The 18157-nt window shown below is 33.8% G+C and overlaps 1 protein-coding gene across 4 annotated transcripts in view; it reads right to left on the minus strand.

Annotated features, from left to right (window-relative positions):
• The window catches only part of IFT74 (intraflagellar transport 74), a 35860-nt gene that overhangs the window by 6790 nt on the left and 10913 nt on the right, over positions 1-18157 (minus strand). For all 4 annotated transcript variants that reach the window (XM_041401115.1, XM_041401113.1, XM_041401114.1 and 1 more), the window contains 9 exons: positions 13643-13781; positions 12495-12557; positions 11754-11897; positions 10620-10660; positions 9360-9439; positions 8193-8195; positions 6178-6231; positions 3730-3827; positions 2672-2798 (listed from right to left, as the gene is read on the minus strand). In XM_041401115.1, coding sequence (XP_041257049.1) covers positions 2672-2798; positions 3730-3827; positions 6178-6231; positions 8193-8195; positions 9360-9439; positions 10620-10660; positions 11754-11897; positions 12495-12557; positions 13643-13781 — 749 coding nt within the window. The remainder of the gene's footprint in view (positions 1-2671; positions 2799-3729; positions 3828-6177; positions 6232-8192; positions 8196-9359; positions 9440-10619; positions 10661-11753; positions 11898-12494; positions 12558-13642; positions 13782-18157) is intronic.

Raw genomic sequence — 18157 nt, forward strand, 5'->3', positions numbered from 1 at the left:
CCAACTTAACCAAGGCAGTGTAAATCTTTAAGGCAGAAGAAAATGGATGTGTCCATGTGATAGAAGGAGAGTTCACCTTTCCAAAAACTGGGAGTATAGTTCTGTCAGTGGACTTATAGGGGAAAATCTCACCTGATCAAAACACACTCAGAGCAAGATTTTGCTACTCATCTCTCTGCGTGTGTATTTATGCCATATACTTATATTTTAGAGTGAAACACTCACTTTTATCAGCATTTTTGGCATATTACAGAGCACTTGCATGATTTCTTTAGGGACCTCAAAATAAAAAAAAAAAAAGACAAACCAAGGTTTTTGTACCATTTGCAATTATCCTGAGGAAAGCTTATAATTAAGTTAAGATTGAAAGTGTCCTCCATGTGCAAGGGGCATTTCTATAAGTATAAAAAAATTCCCATGCAAATTAAAAACAGGATTTTAAAAGAAAATATTTTTCTTCACAATGAAGTTTCTGGCATTGGTCAATGACAGATTGTAAACCACAAGTGAACAGATCACTGCTTTACTTTGCTTGTTCCTAGAGCACTGTGTTTTAAAGACAAATGCTTAAGAACATTAATAAGTGAGAGTTTTAGATCAGAAATGATAAAAAATAAAATTACAAAATAAACTGAGATTGGAGAGAAATAGCAGAAAACAACTATAGATGTTCATGAGGATTTACCTAAGTCTCATCACAGCATTTTCACTTCATTATATAGTTGTTCTAATACCTGCATTTTGTTATTTTAAAATTATACATAGTTGACTAGTTGGAATTTATTTTACATGTAAAGAGTAGTACCAACCTAAATGCCAAAAAGGCAAAAAAATTTATCGGACTGTTCTGTCTAATACAACTATGATGAAACTGCAATGCATATTCCTATCCATTCACACTTTCTGGAGAAAAGGAAAAAAAACCAGAAGGGGAAAATTTTATCCTTATCCAGCAGCAGACTCAATGAAAAAAACCTGAAAACTGAAAAAACCTCAAAATTCCTCTAGAGGAAGAGACAGGAAGAGGATGCAGCCCAGTTCCTTCTGATAGACCATGAAGTTGCAGCATCTAGCATGCAGTGTGTACACAGTGGCAAATTCTCAGAACAAACTACAGTGACCCAGGGAAATGTTTTTGGGAAACTATGCCATCAGCACTTTTGTTTACCCTTCATGATTTCCTTTTCTTTTTTATTTTTTTAAGGGTTCTGCTGGAGGACTTTTTATATCTTTGTTACGACAGAAAATATGGACATCCAGATTTTAATCATAACAAAAGAATCTTGAAGATGACTGTGCTATAATTCAAAGATTAGAAGGAACTTCAATTGTGCAAACTGAGCACTCACTGTATTTCTGAAAGAATCTTGTTTCTTATACTATCTGTGAATCCCAGCTGTCACACATTTACTTAGGAATAACTTAAATTGTTTGCTGAAATTTATGTACTGTAACTTCCTTCTCTTCCCTTACAGAGAAAGAAATTTTTCTTTCAATACCTCTATAGCACTACATGCTTCCAAAATATCATTATATTGGAAAATAGTCAGAAATGATGCTTACATGGAAGAACAAAAAGTCATATTTGAACTTTTAATATAAGGCCCAGAAATTTAAACTACACTACAACTGCAAAATTAGTATTTGCAGATGAGCAAACACTAGTGTTAAATTACATAACAGAAAATCAATTTCTCTAAGATTTTGTGCCAAACAACTTCTTATTTATTCATAACTACTTTGAAGTCACAATACTGGCTCCTATTTTGAAAATTACTATGAAGTACAACATGAAACAGCCTTCTAAGAAAATGATTTATCCTTCTTAATTCCTGCCCCTTCCTTTCAGCCAAACAAACAAGGAAAGGTTTGCTGAACCAAAAATGATATTGGCAAAGACACAGAGTTGTGAGGACAATTCTACCATAAACAGTGCAAATAATGAACAACAGAGATACTTTGTATGGCAATGAAAGAAAACTACTGCCTGCTTTTTGAAATTACAGAGAACATCTTCAAAATGCTAATAAGTATTTGAGTATTTAGAAAAGAAAGTCAAAATGAGTATTCACTCTGCAGAACTGAAGCCTCGGGATTTGAGAGCTATTCACTGTTGTCATTTAATTGCCTATGGTACGTATCCATTTGGAAAAGCATAAACCATAAGTAAGTGATTCTAAGAACTACATTTACAAATAATACATGGTTAGATAACTGTGGAAGACTCTGATTCAGTTTATTAAACACTTTACCAAGATCATGACAGATCTTATTCTGAGGTAAGTATTAGTAAAATCAAATTCTAGCTCAATTCAACCCCTGTATTGAAACACACTTGCTAAACATATATCTGTGCAAGGAAGATGACAATTTAGTGATAATAGTAAGATAAATATAAATAAGTATGCATACCTATTATAAATATATCATACACAATATCTAATAGATAATAGATATTATGAAATAAATAAAACAAATAGAAATGTACTGAAGAAAATAAATAACTTGTTACCAAGAAGCACTTCAATTTGTGAACTTATCACTGTATTTTAATATTTGGAGATCACTTGGTATCCAATATTTGGCAATGTTCTACATGATATCAGTATAACAATGCAGGTAGTCTTTATTATTTTAAGGAATTAATAAGAAAATCCAATGCTGATCTCACCTGTAATCAGATTGTTAGCAGTGCTCTGTGATTTCTGCATTTCATTTGATTTGAAAGTGAGGTCTTCCTGCATAATCTTCAGGTCTTGATTGGTAACAGATGAAATTTGTTTCATATGATTCAGATTCTGTGTGTTACCAACAACAATTATAAGAACATGCTGTATTTTTGAAACAACAACTGGCAACTGGACAAATAAGAAACTCTCCTGTCCTATGACTGTTAGTTGCGTGATTTAAATGTGAATGATTTGTATTTGCCAACTTCTGATAAAAGATGTATTGACAGGCCAGGACAGATGAAATAAATATGCAGCAAATATAAACTGTGCCACCATATAGGCCTGTTGTAAAATAAGTGACAGTGCCAAAAATATACCTTATGGTATACTATACTGAAAGAGATAATTAAAATAATCATAGAATCAAAATATTACTCAGATAAAAGTTTTCTATAACATAAAAAAATCTATGGGAGCCAAAAACATTAAAAGGAATACAAGTCTTGAAAGTGAAAAAAAAAAAAGGTAGACTGTAAATGTGAACAGTTTCTGAACTTCTACATTACTTATTTATAATATTTACATTAAATATTATGCATCAGGGTAGTTCAGACATACTTTTGGTAGATCAGAGGGACAACCGAAATATTTTTAGTTCAGTAACACTAGTGACAAAATACCCATGAACTGAGATTTGCAAACTGTGGATAAACAAAATATTGCAGTAGTTTTATTTGCAGTATTTGGAAATGTTTATCATTATTAATGTTAGTTATAGCAGAGATGAAGAGTTATAGAAATTATGAAAATATTCCTTTGTTCTGGTTACAATATCACATACTGTTCAAAACTCTTCACCCAGAAAAAGAGAGAAATTAAACTAATCCTTTTTTTAACTACAGCTGTACATGGTTTAATGTTTAATCATTTTAAGAGAAATTATGTAGATAAGGATAAATATATAAAATCCGCCATCCTTCTTTATCCAGCCAGTCTTCTATTCTGTGTGTCAAAAATCCTAGCTTGCCAAAGGAGGATGGAAATGTTACATGTTTACCCTGCTGGAGTGCTCCAGGAGTGCAACAATGTTGGCTTCTATTTGGGCCTTTCGTTCCAATTCCTGATTCTTCACTTCTTCAAAAGTCGCTAGAAAATCTAGAGATTAACAAACATGAAAAAGAATGCTCTTACTTTAATGGTTGCAATGTTGTTTCCAGTCAAAAGCTGGTATTAAATTGGAAGCAGTACCATTTCACATAGCTGACTTTAATTGCTTATTTAAAAGCCAATTGGTAGAGACCTTGAAACTTGTTAGCTTATTGACCCTTTTTCATTTGAAGACTGTGTATTTCACAGCTTCAAAAAAACACTTGAATGCAAGAGAGTGCAAGAACTCATCAAATTAATTCACTTGCTCTAGGACAAAACCAGCTATATCTACCAGTAATTCAGATGTTTGTCGATATTCTTCACACACAGAGCTCCTGATATTCTACAGTTCTCCTGGACAATCTGTTTCAATGCTTGGTACCTTTTATTGTTACGAAGTTTTTACTAATATCCAACCTGAAATCTTTCTATACTTAATGGTACGTTACTCCTTTTCTATCCTCCACATATATGTAGAAATAAATTATTCCATTATTATTTGAAACAGCCTTTTTACCCATTTGACAACTGTCATAAATTTTCTAAAATAAAAGATAAATTATTTTTATATCTCCTTGCAGGTGATGGTTTCTGCATACCCCCATCAGTTTTCTTCAGGACTGACAGCCCCCTTCTTTATGAGCAGAACTCCCATCTGAAGAATTTGAAAAATTCTTCAGGGAAAAAGATTACTTCAGATGTCCAAAAAAACTACACTCCAATGTACACCTACTGTTGTGGTAGTTTCCTTGTTAGTTTGATACTGCTCAGCCATGTTCACTTTGTCTTTCACTCTGTGAGCCGTACCACAGAGCTGTACCTAATGAAGCGCTCCCTACTCCACATTTTCGCTGTGGATTACTTTATCCAAGTGTAAAAACTTACACTTAGTCCTTCCCAAACTTTTTTGTAATTAATTTCTAATATAACAGATATATACTAAATTCTAACCACGCCCTTCAACATGATTTCAGCTTTTCTGATGGACCAGTTTTTGTAACTGTTCTGTCAGATGCTTCTCCCATCATCCAACTGATTAAGAAAGTACTAACTAACATGAACATGTGACACACTGCAAAACACTACGCAGTACATCCTTTCATATATTCTCACTGAATCTTCCAAAAATTAATGATTTTTTTAATTTAATGCACAATATAGGTTAATAATGGACAATATTTGCCTAGCTTGCTGCCACAAGGCAGCAGAAGTTGTATTGAAGTTAAAGTACACATAATCTGCTACACCTTCCTTTTTCTGCAGTATTTTTCTGGCACAAAACAAGGAAAAAAAGTTGTTTGTACTTGACAAATCAATATTAGTGTTATTCATATTCCCATTCCTGTTACATTTACATATTGTTAGCTTGCATAGTTTTCCCAAATTTCTAGTGGAAAATGATACTATTCTGACTGGCCTGTATTTTCCTGTCCCGTCTTCCTCTGCATAGCCATCATATTTCCTCTTTCCCTGTTCTTAAGACTCCTGGCATGTTCCCCCAAATCTCCCAGGTCTCAAGTCCCCCAAATCACTAACTGGTCTGTAACTTTAGCAATAACCTTTAATGAAGCAGAACCAAAATCCAAAATGTCAAGCCCTGCAGACCCCATCTGTATTAATATGGAAAATCCAGATCAAGTGAGCTTTTGTCTCTGCTTCTCAGGAAACTTGGCAATTTGAAAACACAGAAACTTGCTGTGTTTTTTATTAATCTTTTACTACCAGCTGAGACCTTTCTCTCAGTATCATGACAGCCACAAGTTATATAGAACATTTTTAGAGAACACTTAAAAAAAGGGATTATATCCCTTGAGCCTGCATAGCATGTTTACTGGCATTATCCCTTTTGCTGAGTGACAGACCAACTTTTTTGTAAGCTGTCTCCTACAGTATACAAGGAATAGGTATACTTAAAGTCAGTTGTTTTCATCCTCTGTTAGTTGCCACTAAAGTTTCTGCAACATTAAAACTTTTTGACATGTAACAAAGCTTTAGCAACATTCATCTTGAGTAAATAGATATGAGAAGGCCTAATTTCATAAAATTACATTATATCTACAGTCTTCCACGTTGAAGTTTTGCTTTTAATCACTCATTCCATTAATTACAGCTTTGCTTTCATAAAATAAAGTTCCTAAGATATTTAATGGTTGACGAAAATCCTTGAAAGAACAAGACTGCAGACCTTTATACAAATATCAGCACATCAGTTCTTTGCAGCTATAAATTAACATTTTTAACAGTAAAACAAAACCTGTAATTTAGTGAAATTAGGCTTAATTACACACACACACACACATATATATATATATATATATATATAAAATGTACGGCTAAATAATATTAGACAACTTACTGTCCATGCTCTCTTCCCTCTTCTTCAACTCCTTGTATTTCCAATTTTCTTCCCCTACAAGAGATGTAACATTGATTTAACTTTATCTTGTCTCAGGCCTGCATTCCTTCAGGAAGGCAAAATGTTTGTTTCAAAAATAAAATTTTTACATGCCCAGGAACTACAGGATTCATCCTATTTCATTTAATGTAGTCAGTTCAACTAACTATATCATATATATCTGTATATTAAAAAAGAAGACAGCATAATAAATCAGCTTCAATGCAATTTTGACAACCTTTCAGGGTTACAACTTCTGATGGACAGGAGTGAGATAAATACTTGGACTGGACAAAGGAAATTCACAGGGTATTTCTGAAGTCAAGTGAATTTCAATAATAGAGAAAAAATGCTTCTTTGTATTTCGGCACCATGATTAGTTAAGACTTTCTACAGCCCTGTTTAATATATGAGCCACTTCAACTGCACTTTCACCTATTAGAATGCACTTTCGTAAGGATATGCAGCCTGCAAGTGATAATCTCAAGGAAATAAACAGGAGAACTGTATAAGCAATGGTCTAGGAAAATAAAATGCATAGAAAGCTTTCTACAATTAAGTTGGAAACAACATTTCCATATACCTTCAATATACTGCTATTGAAGTAAGGAATAACATTCATATTCACCCTATTTTTAAATTCAACTACTGATTATAATTAACTCATAATTTATATGTATTGGTAAAGTGGGACACCTGATATATCTGTCACAAGAAGATGACAAATAATATGAAGTTTCAAACATCCACATTGTTAATTGAGTCTGTTTTATTTTTAACACAATATTTTAATTTTAAAGGATACAAAGTAAAAGAATCAAATAGGTACAGATAAAACTGAGCAAGCAAATTTCTCTAGGACTTTTTATTTGTGCACCCCCATGCTTTCCTTTTTATCTGCTATACACAAACAGTAGTAACACCTGAGGGGCCGTAAGGGACTTAAATTCTCCTTCAGCTTCCTTGCAGCTGTGGCTTGGCTCCTTGTTGGACTCTGTCTTTCATTTTGCAAGGTAAGTTAATAGTTAATGACTCCAATAGTTAATGACTCAGCCTGCTCTACTCTTAAAAATTCCAGTAATGGTGAGCCATGAAACAGAGTCACATGATCTGTCAAGTGTTTATAGAAAAAAATATTTGAAGACCACAACTTTGAGATGTCTTTTCTGTAAGTTTTCTTTCAAATACACCACTAATAGACAACTATTTTTACCTCATCTTCAATGAATGAAGGGTTAAGTCTGTAGCATTATAAGTTAATGCTGACTTTGACTAATCAAAGTTTACTGCTAGTATATAGGTCATGTAATAAGTGGATGAATTATTTACTTATTTAGATTTTTTTCAGGCAAAACCTAAAAATAGTTATTTCAACATTGTATGTTTAGTCTTTTTGCTGCTCAGAAATATTTCTATCACTGAAATATGTACCCTAAAATATTAAATCATCCTTTGTTAAAATGTCTATTTTTTTTTACCGGCTATTTTACCTGATATTTACATAAAAACCTTTAGAGCTGAATTTTGGGAATGTTATGTAACGAAGTTTAAATACTGATCCAGAAGTAAAGTCACTGGGGAGGGACAGAGCATAGGAATTTCAAGGACACACCAAGATACTGATTTAGAGCAGAAGTATGAATGGCCCTCTGTGAATTTCTCTCCATTCACTAGAGAAGACAGAATTGGGAGTTTACATTTCTGTGTCTTAAAGCTACTCTTTATTAATATCTTTAGTCCCTCTGTGTTACACAAAGAGGTATAATTCCCTCTGCATTATACCACAAAGTAACTTGATTCTGAATATTCTGACTGGTTCTGATATGCTGACAAAGCCCACGTGCTTTCTTCTACATATGCTTCAAACTCTTCTTCAATAGATTTCTTTTTCATAAACAGTGAAAGACACAGTCCAGCAATGAATGATTGTGTGTGTGCACTGAACTATAAAATGTGAAAAGCAACTCACTTCTTACCTTCTGTATTTCTCCAAAGTTAAAATAAAAAATGGTTGCAAGCCAAAAAAAAAAAAAAGGAAAAATTAAAGAACAATAAAGTTTGCAATTATATTATCTGGAAACACAAAGCTAATAAAGCAGTCTTAATAAATTATTTTTTTAAAAATGAAGCATTTTTTTTAATTAAAAAAAATGAAATATGTAGAATATTTCATTTCTACATATGTAGGAATATGAAATATTTTGCCATGCAAAAAATGATAGACAGATGTCTGAAACATTTGTTTAGAGGCAGATTTTTAGATATTTATTCACCTGGAATAAACTTACAGCCAGATTTTACATTGATTGCACAAAAAAAGGCATAAAGTAAGAGGGACATCAATTCCTTAATCCTATAGGGGTTAAATAATTTGTCATAAAGACTTTCAGAGTGCAGGCATATATTTATGTAATTCCCATCTGAACAAGATTTCTTATAATCAAAAGACAGTTTTCCATTGCATGGATCTTCCTTTTATGTAGAACGTGTTACAGCTTTTAAGGGACTGTGTTCAAACTGAAGTTACTTCCTCCAAAAGAGGAATTAATCACAGAACCTTAACTTCCAGTGCTAGGACAAATTTCAAACTAACCCAGCCTAAGCACTAGCAGCATGTGTTTGCTGGAGGTCAGTATAAGCTAAGGCCATTACTGGGCAGTTTACAAACACTTCTTGCTGAAATCAACCCAAGAAGTTTCAAAGACAGATAAAAATAATACTGAACTCAGTCTACTTTACACATTGCTATTAAATATCCTCAGTTCCACATTTGCTGATAGTGTAACAGATCATGTAAAAGATAAAATTAATGAAAGCATTTCTAAATATGAGTTTGTTCTGCAGTGCTTCTAGTAAGACAAACTTCTATTTCCCAAACAATATTAAAAATAAAATTGGACAGAAAACCAGACAGCTGTCCTATTATTTTATATGAACTTGTTGAATGCATCACTAAAGGTGGCTACTTCCCATTTGTTATGTCCAAAAAAAAAGGCTGTACCTGCGGCACAGAACTTCTCATGCTGATGAGTACTTGACTTACTGCATAAGCCTCAAAGTTTTAAGCAACTCCTAAGTATAATGGTTTGTTATAGAACAAACAGATTCAGCTCTGCAGTCTGCTACAACTCTAATCATATTACCTCGATGGTTCTCCAGATCTGTATCAAGTCGTTGAATGACCTTTTTAAAATAATCTATTTTTTCTTTTACTTCTGCCAACCTAACAAATAGATAATGAAAGTCAAGGTTAAAACTGTGTTGTAAAATACTTACTTGATTTTAGACAAAATTGAAAAGTCAAGAATAAAAATAGAAAATATAAATTTATCAAAACCAAAAGAATATCAGGATGATTCTTGTTATTAAAAAAGGTATTTGTAAATCACCTATCACTTAGTCCTGTGTTTATTAAATAGAAGTTCTGTATCTCCTTTTTATTAAAAAACAATTTTTGTTGAGTCATCAGTAATTCTTAACTTACTCAACTAGTCCCTCTGTTCGTTGCTATTCAGCTTCAAAGAGGTACAACATAATTGTTAAACTGCAATAAGTGTACTCCTTAAACTGTATTTAGTAAAATCCATTAAGAATTTTCCAAATAAATTGCTCTACTACATAATCACTCAAAGTGTGATATGAAACTACCTTTAATATATTTCTACATAAAATCTCAAATACAATTCTTTGTTATTGTTATTCATTAAAAAATTCTGTTAAGCAACTTATTATCCAATTAAAATGCACTAAAAATTAACAAATAATTATAGTTCGGAATATTGCTTAAAAGAATTTAATATTGTTTCTAAGAGATTTTATGAATTATCTCAGTTTTTCTTTCAAGAAAGAGAAATCAAAAGAATCAAAACCAGAAAACATTGTACTGTTTTATTTCCCCCTCAATGCATTACTATTTATTATAAGATTTACTTGACTTTCTGGCCAGTCTTTGGAAAGGCTCAGTACCTCAGAATCAAGAAGCAATGCCCTTCTACTCTTTCAAATGGAACTTTCGTAACTCTTAAGTTTTAAGAACACATAAACAAACTTAATGACGGTTCAATTTTATAGCTGCCTCAGAGGAGCATCTTACAAATCAATGTCTTCTTCAGCCTTAAACAAATTTATGTCAGTGCTATTACGAATTTATATACGCAAGGTGTGTTCTTAAGGGATGGAAGTATCTTATTATGCAGATCTAAATGTCTTATCACTATACAACTTGCTCACCTGAAACAGAAGAACATATTCTATTCTCTGTGGAAGGTTAGTAAGACTAGTACATGTTTGAAGATGTGGTGATGTTCTAAAAGTCTATAGAAATAGACTTTGTGAAGGAACATAACCATGTGTCTTTAGAGTGTACATGTAATTTATAGCAACAGTATAATGGGGTTACTCACTGTCTTTCCATGCTTGCAATTTTTTGACTATCATCTTTAACCTATAAAAAAGTTCAACAACTTTAACACATGAAATTAAATCTACAAGTTATAAAAGGAAAATTATTTAAAAAAATCTGAATTCAAAATACAGGGAATAGAAACTTAGCATTTGAAATCACAAATTTGTGACATAGTCCAAAAAATAGTGATGATTTAAGCATTATGTCTTCCATATGTCTTCTAAATCATACTTTAAATAATGAAACACACTTACCATTGGTCATTCAGACCAATAATCTATAAGGTATAAAAGGCTAGTTACAGCACAAGCTATTGTAAACTGATCTAACTACTCCTGGACTAGTATACCTGTTCACTACCTCACAAGGATACTCTCTGCAGTTAGGTTACAAGAGCCGCTCAACTGGAGCAGTTTTCCCAACCAACATGTCTCATAAATAGGAGCAAGTGAACCACCTGAAAACCTCATCATACCAACTTTGTTTTCTTAAAATAACAGATTGGTTTGGGTTATAAAGGACTTTAAAGATCACCTATTTCCAACTCACCCTTCCCCCTACTCCCCAGCCCTGCCATGGGCAGGGATGCCATCCACTCGATCAGGGCCCCCATCCAACTTGGCCTTGAACACTTCCAGGGATGGGGCATCCACGTGTTCCAGTGCCTCACCACCCTCACAGAAAAGAATTTCTTTGTAACATCTAGTCTCAATCTTCTTTTAGTTTAAAACAGTTTCCCCCATCCTATAATTTTCTGCCTGTGTAAAAGTCACTCACCCACTTTTTTATAAACCCTCTTTAGGTACTAGACTTTGCTTTGGGTCGCTTCAGCTTTCTCTTCTCCAGGATGAACAGCTCAAACTGTCTCATCTTTTCTTCATAGAAGAGGTGCTCCAGACCTGGGATCATCTTCACAGCCCCCCTCTGAACCCACTACAATAGGTCTCCAGCATTTGGCTGAACCTGAAATATCCCAACTTTCCAATTCATTAACTATTTTTAATGTCAGATTATTTGCACTGCCTAGTGCACAAATAAAGGCAAAGTTAAAACCTAAGTATTTTCAAGTATTATAACCCCTAATAATACTGACTTGGAGAATCCTTTACATAACAATATTTTCTATTCTTGCCTGCTTTAGTAATCTCTCTCTTTCCTCCTGTGGAGAATCTATGTTCTTATCCTCAGCAATCATTCGATCTCGACGTTCCTTGAGCTCATGGAGCTTTTCATACAACTGCACAGCTTCCTGTTTCACCCCAGAGTGTGCTATTTCCTGTTGGGAAAAGCAAACACCTACTAGCTATATTCTGATGGGCATTGCAGCAATCATGTTTTAGTTAAGCAACACTTACTTATACATTTCAATTGAAGCTTATTTCTTACAAAAAACACAGAGACAGCAAAAAGCACTTCATAAAAAGTAAAATTTATAATCCATATTGTTAATACTGCATTTTCTGGAATAGAATATCCCAATCAGCTACTTCTTGATTTACAAGTTCTTCCTTGGGCCAATTTTCTGAGGAGTTTCTAGGGGATTTCAAACTATGTACAACATTCAAAAGGACTGAAAAATATCTAGCAGTATTTGAAAATTATACTTTCTGACTGTATGCTTCAATCATAGATCCTTTTATTCATAAAAGATCCAATATGAAAAAATTTCCCTCAAGAAGACATTTTCACTCAAAACTGATTAGAAATTATTAGTGGAATCAGAGAGGCAGATTTGCCTTCCCCTACTAGAGCATGCTCCTACAGTATCTGAAAATTTAAGGAAAAGAAATTATAGGTATTTTTTTGACTGCATTATTCTTAACACTAGTGTTCAGGAAAGGTTAGTATAGAGCCTACTTGTTATCATACATACAGCTCTTAGACTCTCTTCCTTTACATTTAGTGCATCCAATTCCTGCTGTTGAACAACCAATTCCTAAAGAGGAAGCAAAATACAAAATTCAGATAAAAATTACTACTTAATTACTTTTTTGCTCTAAACCTTAGTATGTATAAAATGCTGTACACTGTTCCATTGCTGCTCTTAAAAATTTGAAAGACAAGACTCTGTCCAGCTCCTTCACATAACTCAGAGTTAGTAAACGCTTGCAGCATCCAACTTTTCCATTACTCTTATCATTGTTATTTGCAATAACTACTGGGCTATTTGCAATAACTAAGTGGGCTACCACCAAAAAATTGTTTCCCCTTTTTCTACTTTTTTTTTTTTTTTTTAAATCAAATTTAAATTTTTAAACCAGTAGAACTTATTATCTGTACTTCAGGAGTTTAGAGTCAAATTTTAAAATCTGAACCATGACTGTTTCTTCACAGTCCAGAAAGAGACAGGTAAGCCCTGACTACTGATTCAGCTCATTCTAAGACAGAGAGAAACATGGAACTCATCTCTGTACAGACTATACAGAGGATCTTTTAAGACAGTATGCTTGAACTAGATTGTCCCAGAGAGCAGAGAAGTGTTACTCCTGTTGTTAACATAAGGATTAGTGAAGTAACACACATTTTATACAGCCCAGTTAATTTTTTCTGATACATTCTGACATACAATAACAACAACAATAATAGTAATAATAATATTAATATTAATAATAATAATAATCATAGAAGGCTAGTTAGATTCACTTTTGCACACAAGGATAAAAATTTCTATTCAAGTGAACTACAAAAATTGCTGGGGTTAGTTTCCTTTTTGTTTGTTTTTTTACACATGATGAAACATCTAAGTATTGCAGTGGCTTTTAAAAACTGCATGTCAAACCCTAAATTCAAACAGAAAATTGTGAACATTATTTCTTCTTAAAGTATGAAATATAAGAAGGCAAAGTATTTCATCTTAGTCAACTGCTCTATTTTCAGGTACTTCTACAATTGATTAAGATACCAGCAAGCTTTTTTATTGCACTACTCTGCTGTCAAGTTTTTTAGTATTTAAATTTTATCTAAACTCCAAGAAGCCAGAAGAAATATTTTAGGTAAGCATAATGGAATGAACAAGCCAACCTGGGAGAGTTTCTCATTGGCAGCTTTTATCTCCAGATATTTAGCTTGATTTTCCTGTGACATATCTTTCATTATGTCATCTGCCACAACTTTTTCATGCTCGATATCTTCTTCTACAGCTTGAATTAACTTTTCTGTGCTGCAAAAATATAATGTTTTTGTAACTTTTACTGGTAAATATATATTGTAAGCACTCATTTCAAACTCCAGCCTCTATTCCTTCAGCCTCACTGAAGTGCTCAGTATAACACAAAACACCTAAATGCTATAAAAGAGCGTTACCAACTTGTATCTAATCTTGGAGCCGAATTAGTGATAAAAACATTCACAAAATGTAGAGAAGACAAAGAATTCTCTGCCTTTATAATACCCACATGGTATTTTCCAACTCCCACACTGTCTATCTGTATTGGTCTCAACACTGGCAAAAGTAAGGTACTACCTCTCAATCAGTGGATTTCTGGAGCAACAAAAAGCAGTTTGAAATAAGGAAGCAGATATGCAATTTGTGAATGCACATAAAGAAAATATAATACAGATATCAGGACTTGACAGCACCAGATGACGATGAAGAACAGATTACTCTTCGCAAAGAATTGTTGATTACTATAGAATGGAGACTGGTTTCAGAGGTCTGAGCAGTGCAGTTTTTTAACTATGCAATAACTAAGAAATTAGGTAATTTTTACATTCTTGATTCAGGACTTTATTCTTGTTATAAAATCAATTGCAAATACAAAAACTTTACCATTCCAGCTACAGTGAGCTACAAGCAACTGTCTTAGCAGATTTAAAGAACACATAAAGAATTGCTCTCACTGTTTTACGATAAGTCTAGTAATTTCTATGAAATTCCTGAAAGCTGGAATGTCTAATTGAGAACATACTTAAAGGAAATTAAAACAGAGACCCTGAAGAGTATACCTTATTTCCCTTCATTGTTCATGAAAGATTGCTAAAATGGTTTGGTTGTTTCCAGAGTGAATTCTCCTGTTAAAAATGACAAAATCAGCTGAATACCTTCCTTCAGGATATTTTTTTCTTCTATTTGTCATTAACTTTTCCTGAGTTACAAGAAGACAAGTTGTAAATTGTGTAAGTGACACTACTGGATCAAAGACTGAAGACAAGAATGCCCTCCAGTTTAAGAGATGATGCAAAACAGCGGAACTGCACAATGATAATTTCAGGGTAAGGAAATAATGAAAATATTGTAGAAGCAGAGTAGAGTTGACATTGGAATAGACTTCTGAAGGTTGTCCAGTCCAACCTGTGCACTACTCAAAGCACTGTCACCTAGAGCAGGATGTCAGTGTCTTTTTCAGGTTTTCAGTATCTTGAAGGATGGATACAACCACAACGTGTTTTGGCAATGCTTTGATGTTTGTATACTCTAACAAAAGGAAGAGTTTTTCCTGATATTTAAAGGGACTTTCCTGTTCTCTAATATGTGGTCAGTGTCCTTAGACATCACTGAGAGCAGCTCCATTTTCTCAACCCCTGCCCATCAGGTAGTTACGTCAATAAAATATTCACTAAGCCTTCTCTTCTAGAAATTAAACAATACAAGTTCTCTCAGCCTTTCCCCACAGTATTTATCACTTACAAGGAATTCTCAAAAGAGTTTCAAAAATGCAACCACTTCCAACCAGCTTCCAAGAAAGATCCATAATCTCCAGGAAACTGAGGATATTATGTAGCAATTCTGTCAGGTTAGCAGGCTGTGACGCAAAAATGCTTTGGACCTGATGATGATGAAAAAAATCAAAATCATGATGTCCCACTTAATATGCCAAATTTGGAGTGTACTGAGACTGCATAAGAAATACTGGATAGTTGCAACATGACATTAAATCTAATACCTTCTTGAGACTAAAACTAATTTATTCAGACCCAGTCCAATGCTCTGACTGCATGAGCAACAGTTTATAAATGGTGAATTATTTTACATGTGGTAATGGAAAGGAGCTATTTTTTAAGCTACATGAGTAGTTTGATCCAAGACCTTTTGGAAGGCATGGAGCTAGGAGATGTCAGGGAGCTTTCATGCTGCTTGTTTATTGAGTGTGCCTCATGCCTCAATGTGGACCTAGGAAAACTGCTGCAAAGTCTCAGCAGTGATAGCTTCTCTCAAATCAAGCCCAACTGTGGACATGGAAGAAAGAAAATCAAGAAAGTGCAGTAAGAAATTCAACAAAATGCTGATGGTGCTGATCTTCAGAAGAAATCTCCACTCTAGATGTGATTCTCCTGGAGACATTGCAGTATGGCTTAGAGGGAGCTTGTATTTAAATACAAACACAGTGCTTTTCCCGGAGATCATTGGAACCTTCAAAAGAGTGAGAATAGTTTGCTACATGTATAGCAATATCATTCTTGAGGGCAGTTGTGTTTCCAAACTCTATGGGATTTCTCTCATTTTTGCCTGAGATTTAAAGTGTGCGAGGCAGGACAAGGAAAGAAGCCTACTTTTCCAGCCCCCTCTATTTAAAGTGTGTGGACACACTACAGAGTAGTCTCTTCACATGAAGCAATTCTCCTTTTCTTACATGATATAGACTCCTGGCTAAATACTTCAAGATGATCCAGCATGTCCTTGAGACTAGAAATGTCTGACTTATAGTGATGCATCTTCTCTGGCAGAAACCTGGTGAGGGGAGGCTGCAACTTAGTGATTTTTCAAGAGGCAATGAAAAAATCAGCAATGGCTGTCACAGAAACACAATTCATTACAGAAGTAATTTGAACACTATGCATGAAGCTGAATCAGGGATGACGCTTGGAAAAATTGTGGAATGTTTTGAGATATTATGCAAAACAAAAGTGCCAATAACAACAAAGACAGAGTGAAGTAAAACAATTTATAAAGCCACGTATTGGAGATGTATGGAGATGGAAAGGAGATTAACTGTTCTGTAGTTTGGTGATACGTATTGGACAGAATGAGCACTAACGCAAGTAAAAATTTATAGGACACAGCACTTGTATATCAATATAATCACTTTTTTTCAGCCTGTACATAGACATTCACTACAGATCAAGTATGATTTGTTTTTATAACTTCTTCCTGAAATACAGCCCCAATTACAGACATCCTTACAATGCATGTAATTCTCTGTAAATAATGAGCTTTATCTGTGACCCTGCAGCTCCTCTGACAATGATATTTCCAAAACACAAGCATTCAGAGTTAAGCAGAACAAGGAAGCTTTACTTTGGTATGCAAATATCCTGACATTCTCTTCATTTGATGAACGATCAAAAGATTTGCAGTTTCTGTCTCCAGCATTTCTTTAATTGATTATAACTCAACTTGCTTGTAAATCACCTGTGGCATTTAAACTCACTGCTTCCTCCATGATCTGGAACTTGACACTTCACCATACTACATTTAGGCTTTCCTATTGGCTGCTGATCCAATTAAATCCAAGATGATCATAAGAAGTTGCTCAACTTAGTCAATCTTTTGCTAAGGATTTTCTAGGTTTATTATTTTTTTTTACACTGGCTGGTTATTCATCAGGTACAAAGGTTGAAGAAAAACAAAGTGCTGTTTCACCATATTATTTCTTGCCAGCGCACTGAAAAATCTACATATGTGTACATATGATACCTCTCAGAAGCAACCGAAAGGTAAGACACTTGGCAAGTCTATTTCAAAATGCAGGCAAAGATTCATTACTGTAACTTTTTGTTAGACTGGAAGCAAACACATCACAAGGTACATTAAAATTTCAGGAATTAGTATGAACCTTGGACATGCTGAGTTGTTAAGTAAATTCTACCTCATTACAAAGCTGAGGAACAGACTGAACAACAGACCAATTCTATAAGTAAGTGTACACTTATAAGTAAGTGTACTTATAGAATTACATTATTTTTAAATTATATAGTTTTCAAAGTTCTCAGATGGAAATTTTTAAGAAAGCTCTTCTAATTACAAGGAAATATCAAAGTACTACCAATGTATTGCCAGTGTATTGCCAGGCTAAGTCTCTTTTCAAAGCAGCTAGTTTAAGTAGCAGCTCGTAAAATCTTGTTCTAGTAAAATGCTAAACTGCAATTAAAATTTCAGATTCTTTCCTGTTCTTTTACTGATTACACAGGTTCACACACACAAAATGCAGGCAGTCTCATTTGTAAGAAATTCCTACCTTTTCAGCAGAAACGTACGTAGGAGCTAGGAGTTATGTTTTGGACATAGACATATGTACAACTTTTTCAACTTGCTTGTTATTAACTTACAGATTAACATTAAAAACAATACTTAATACTATTAATAGAATACTTCTCATTCTGTTTAAGACAGCTTTTGTCTTGTAATCTGAAAACTACAATAATACTATTAATCTGTATTTATAAATTGCCAGGTTAAGACCGGCTCTGTTTCTGAACTTCTAGGAAGCAGTATCTTTAAGCAAGACCAAGATGTTAAAATTATCATTTTTGGAGTTCTCAAAGTGCATCATGTCTTCCTCTAACAATAAACAAACTGGCTAAAAACCATGCAGGCCA

This window comes from Onychostruthus taczanowskii, unplaced genomic scaffold (genome assembly GCF_017590055.1).
Source record: "Onychostruthus taczanowskii isolate IOZ18803 unplaced genomic scaffold, ASM1759005v1 scaffold185, whole genome shotgun sequence".
Lineage (NCBI taxonomy): Eukaryota > Metazoa > Chordata > Aves > Passeriformes > Passeridae > Onychostruthus > Onychostruthus taczanowskii.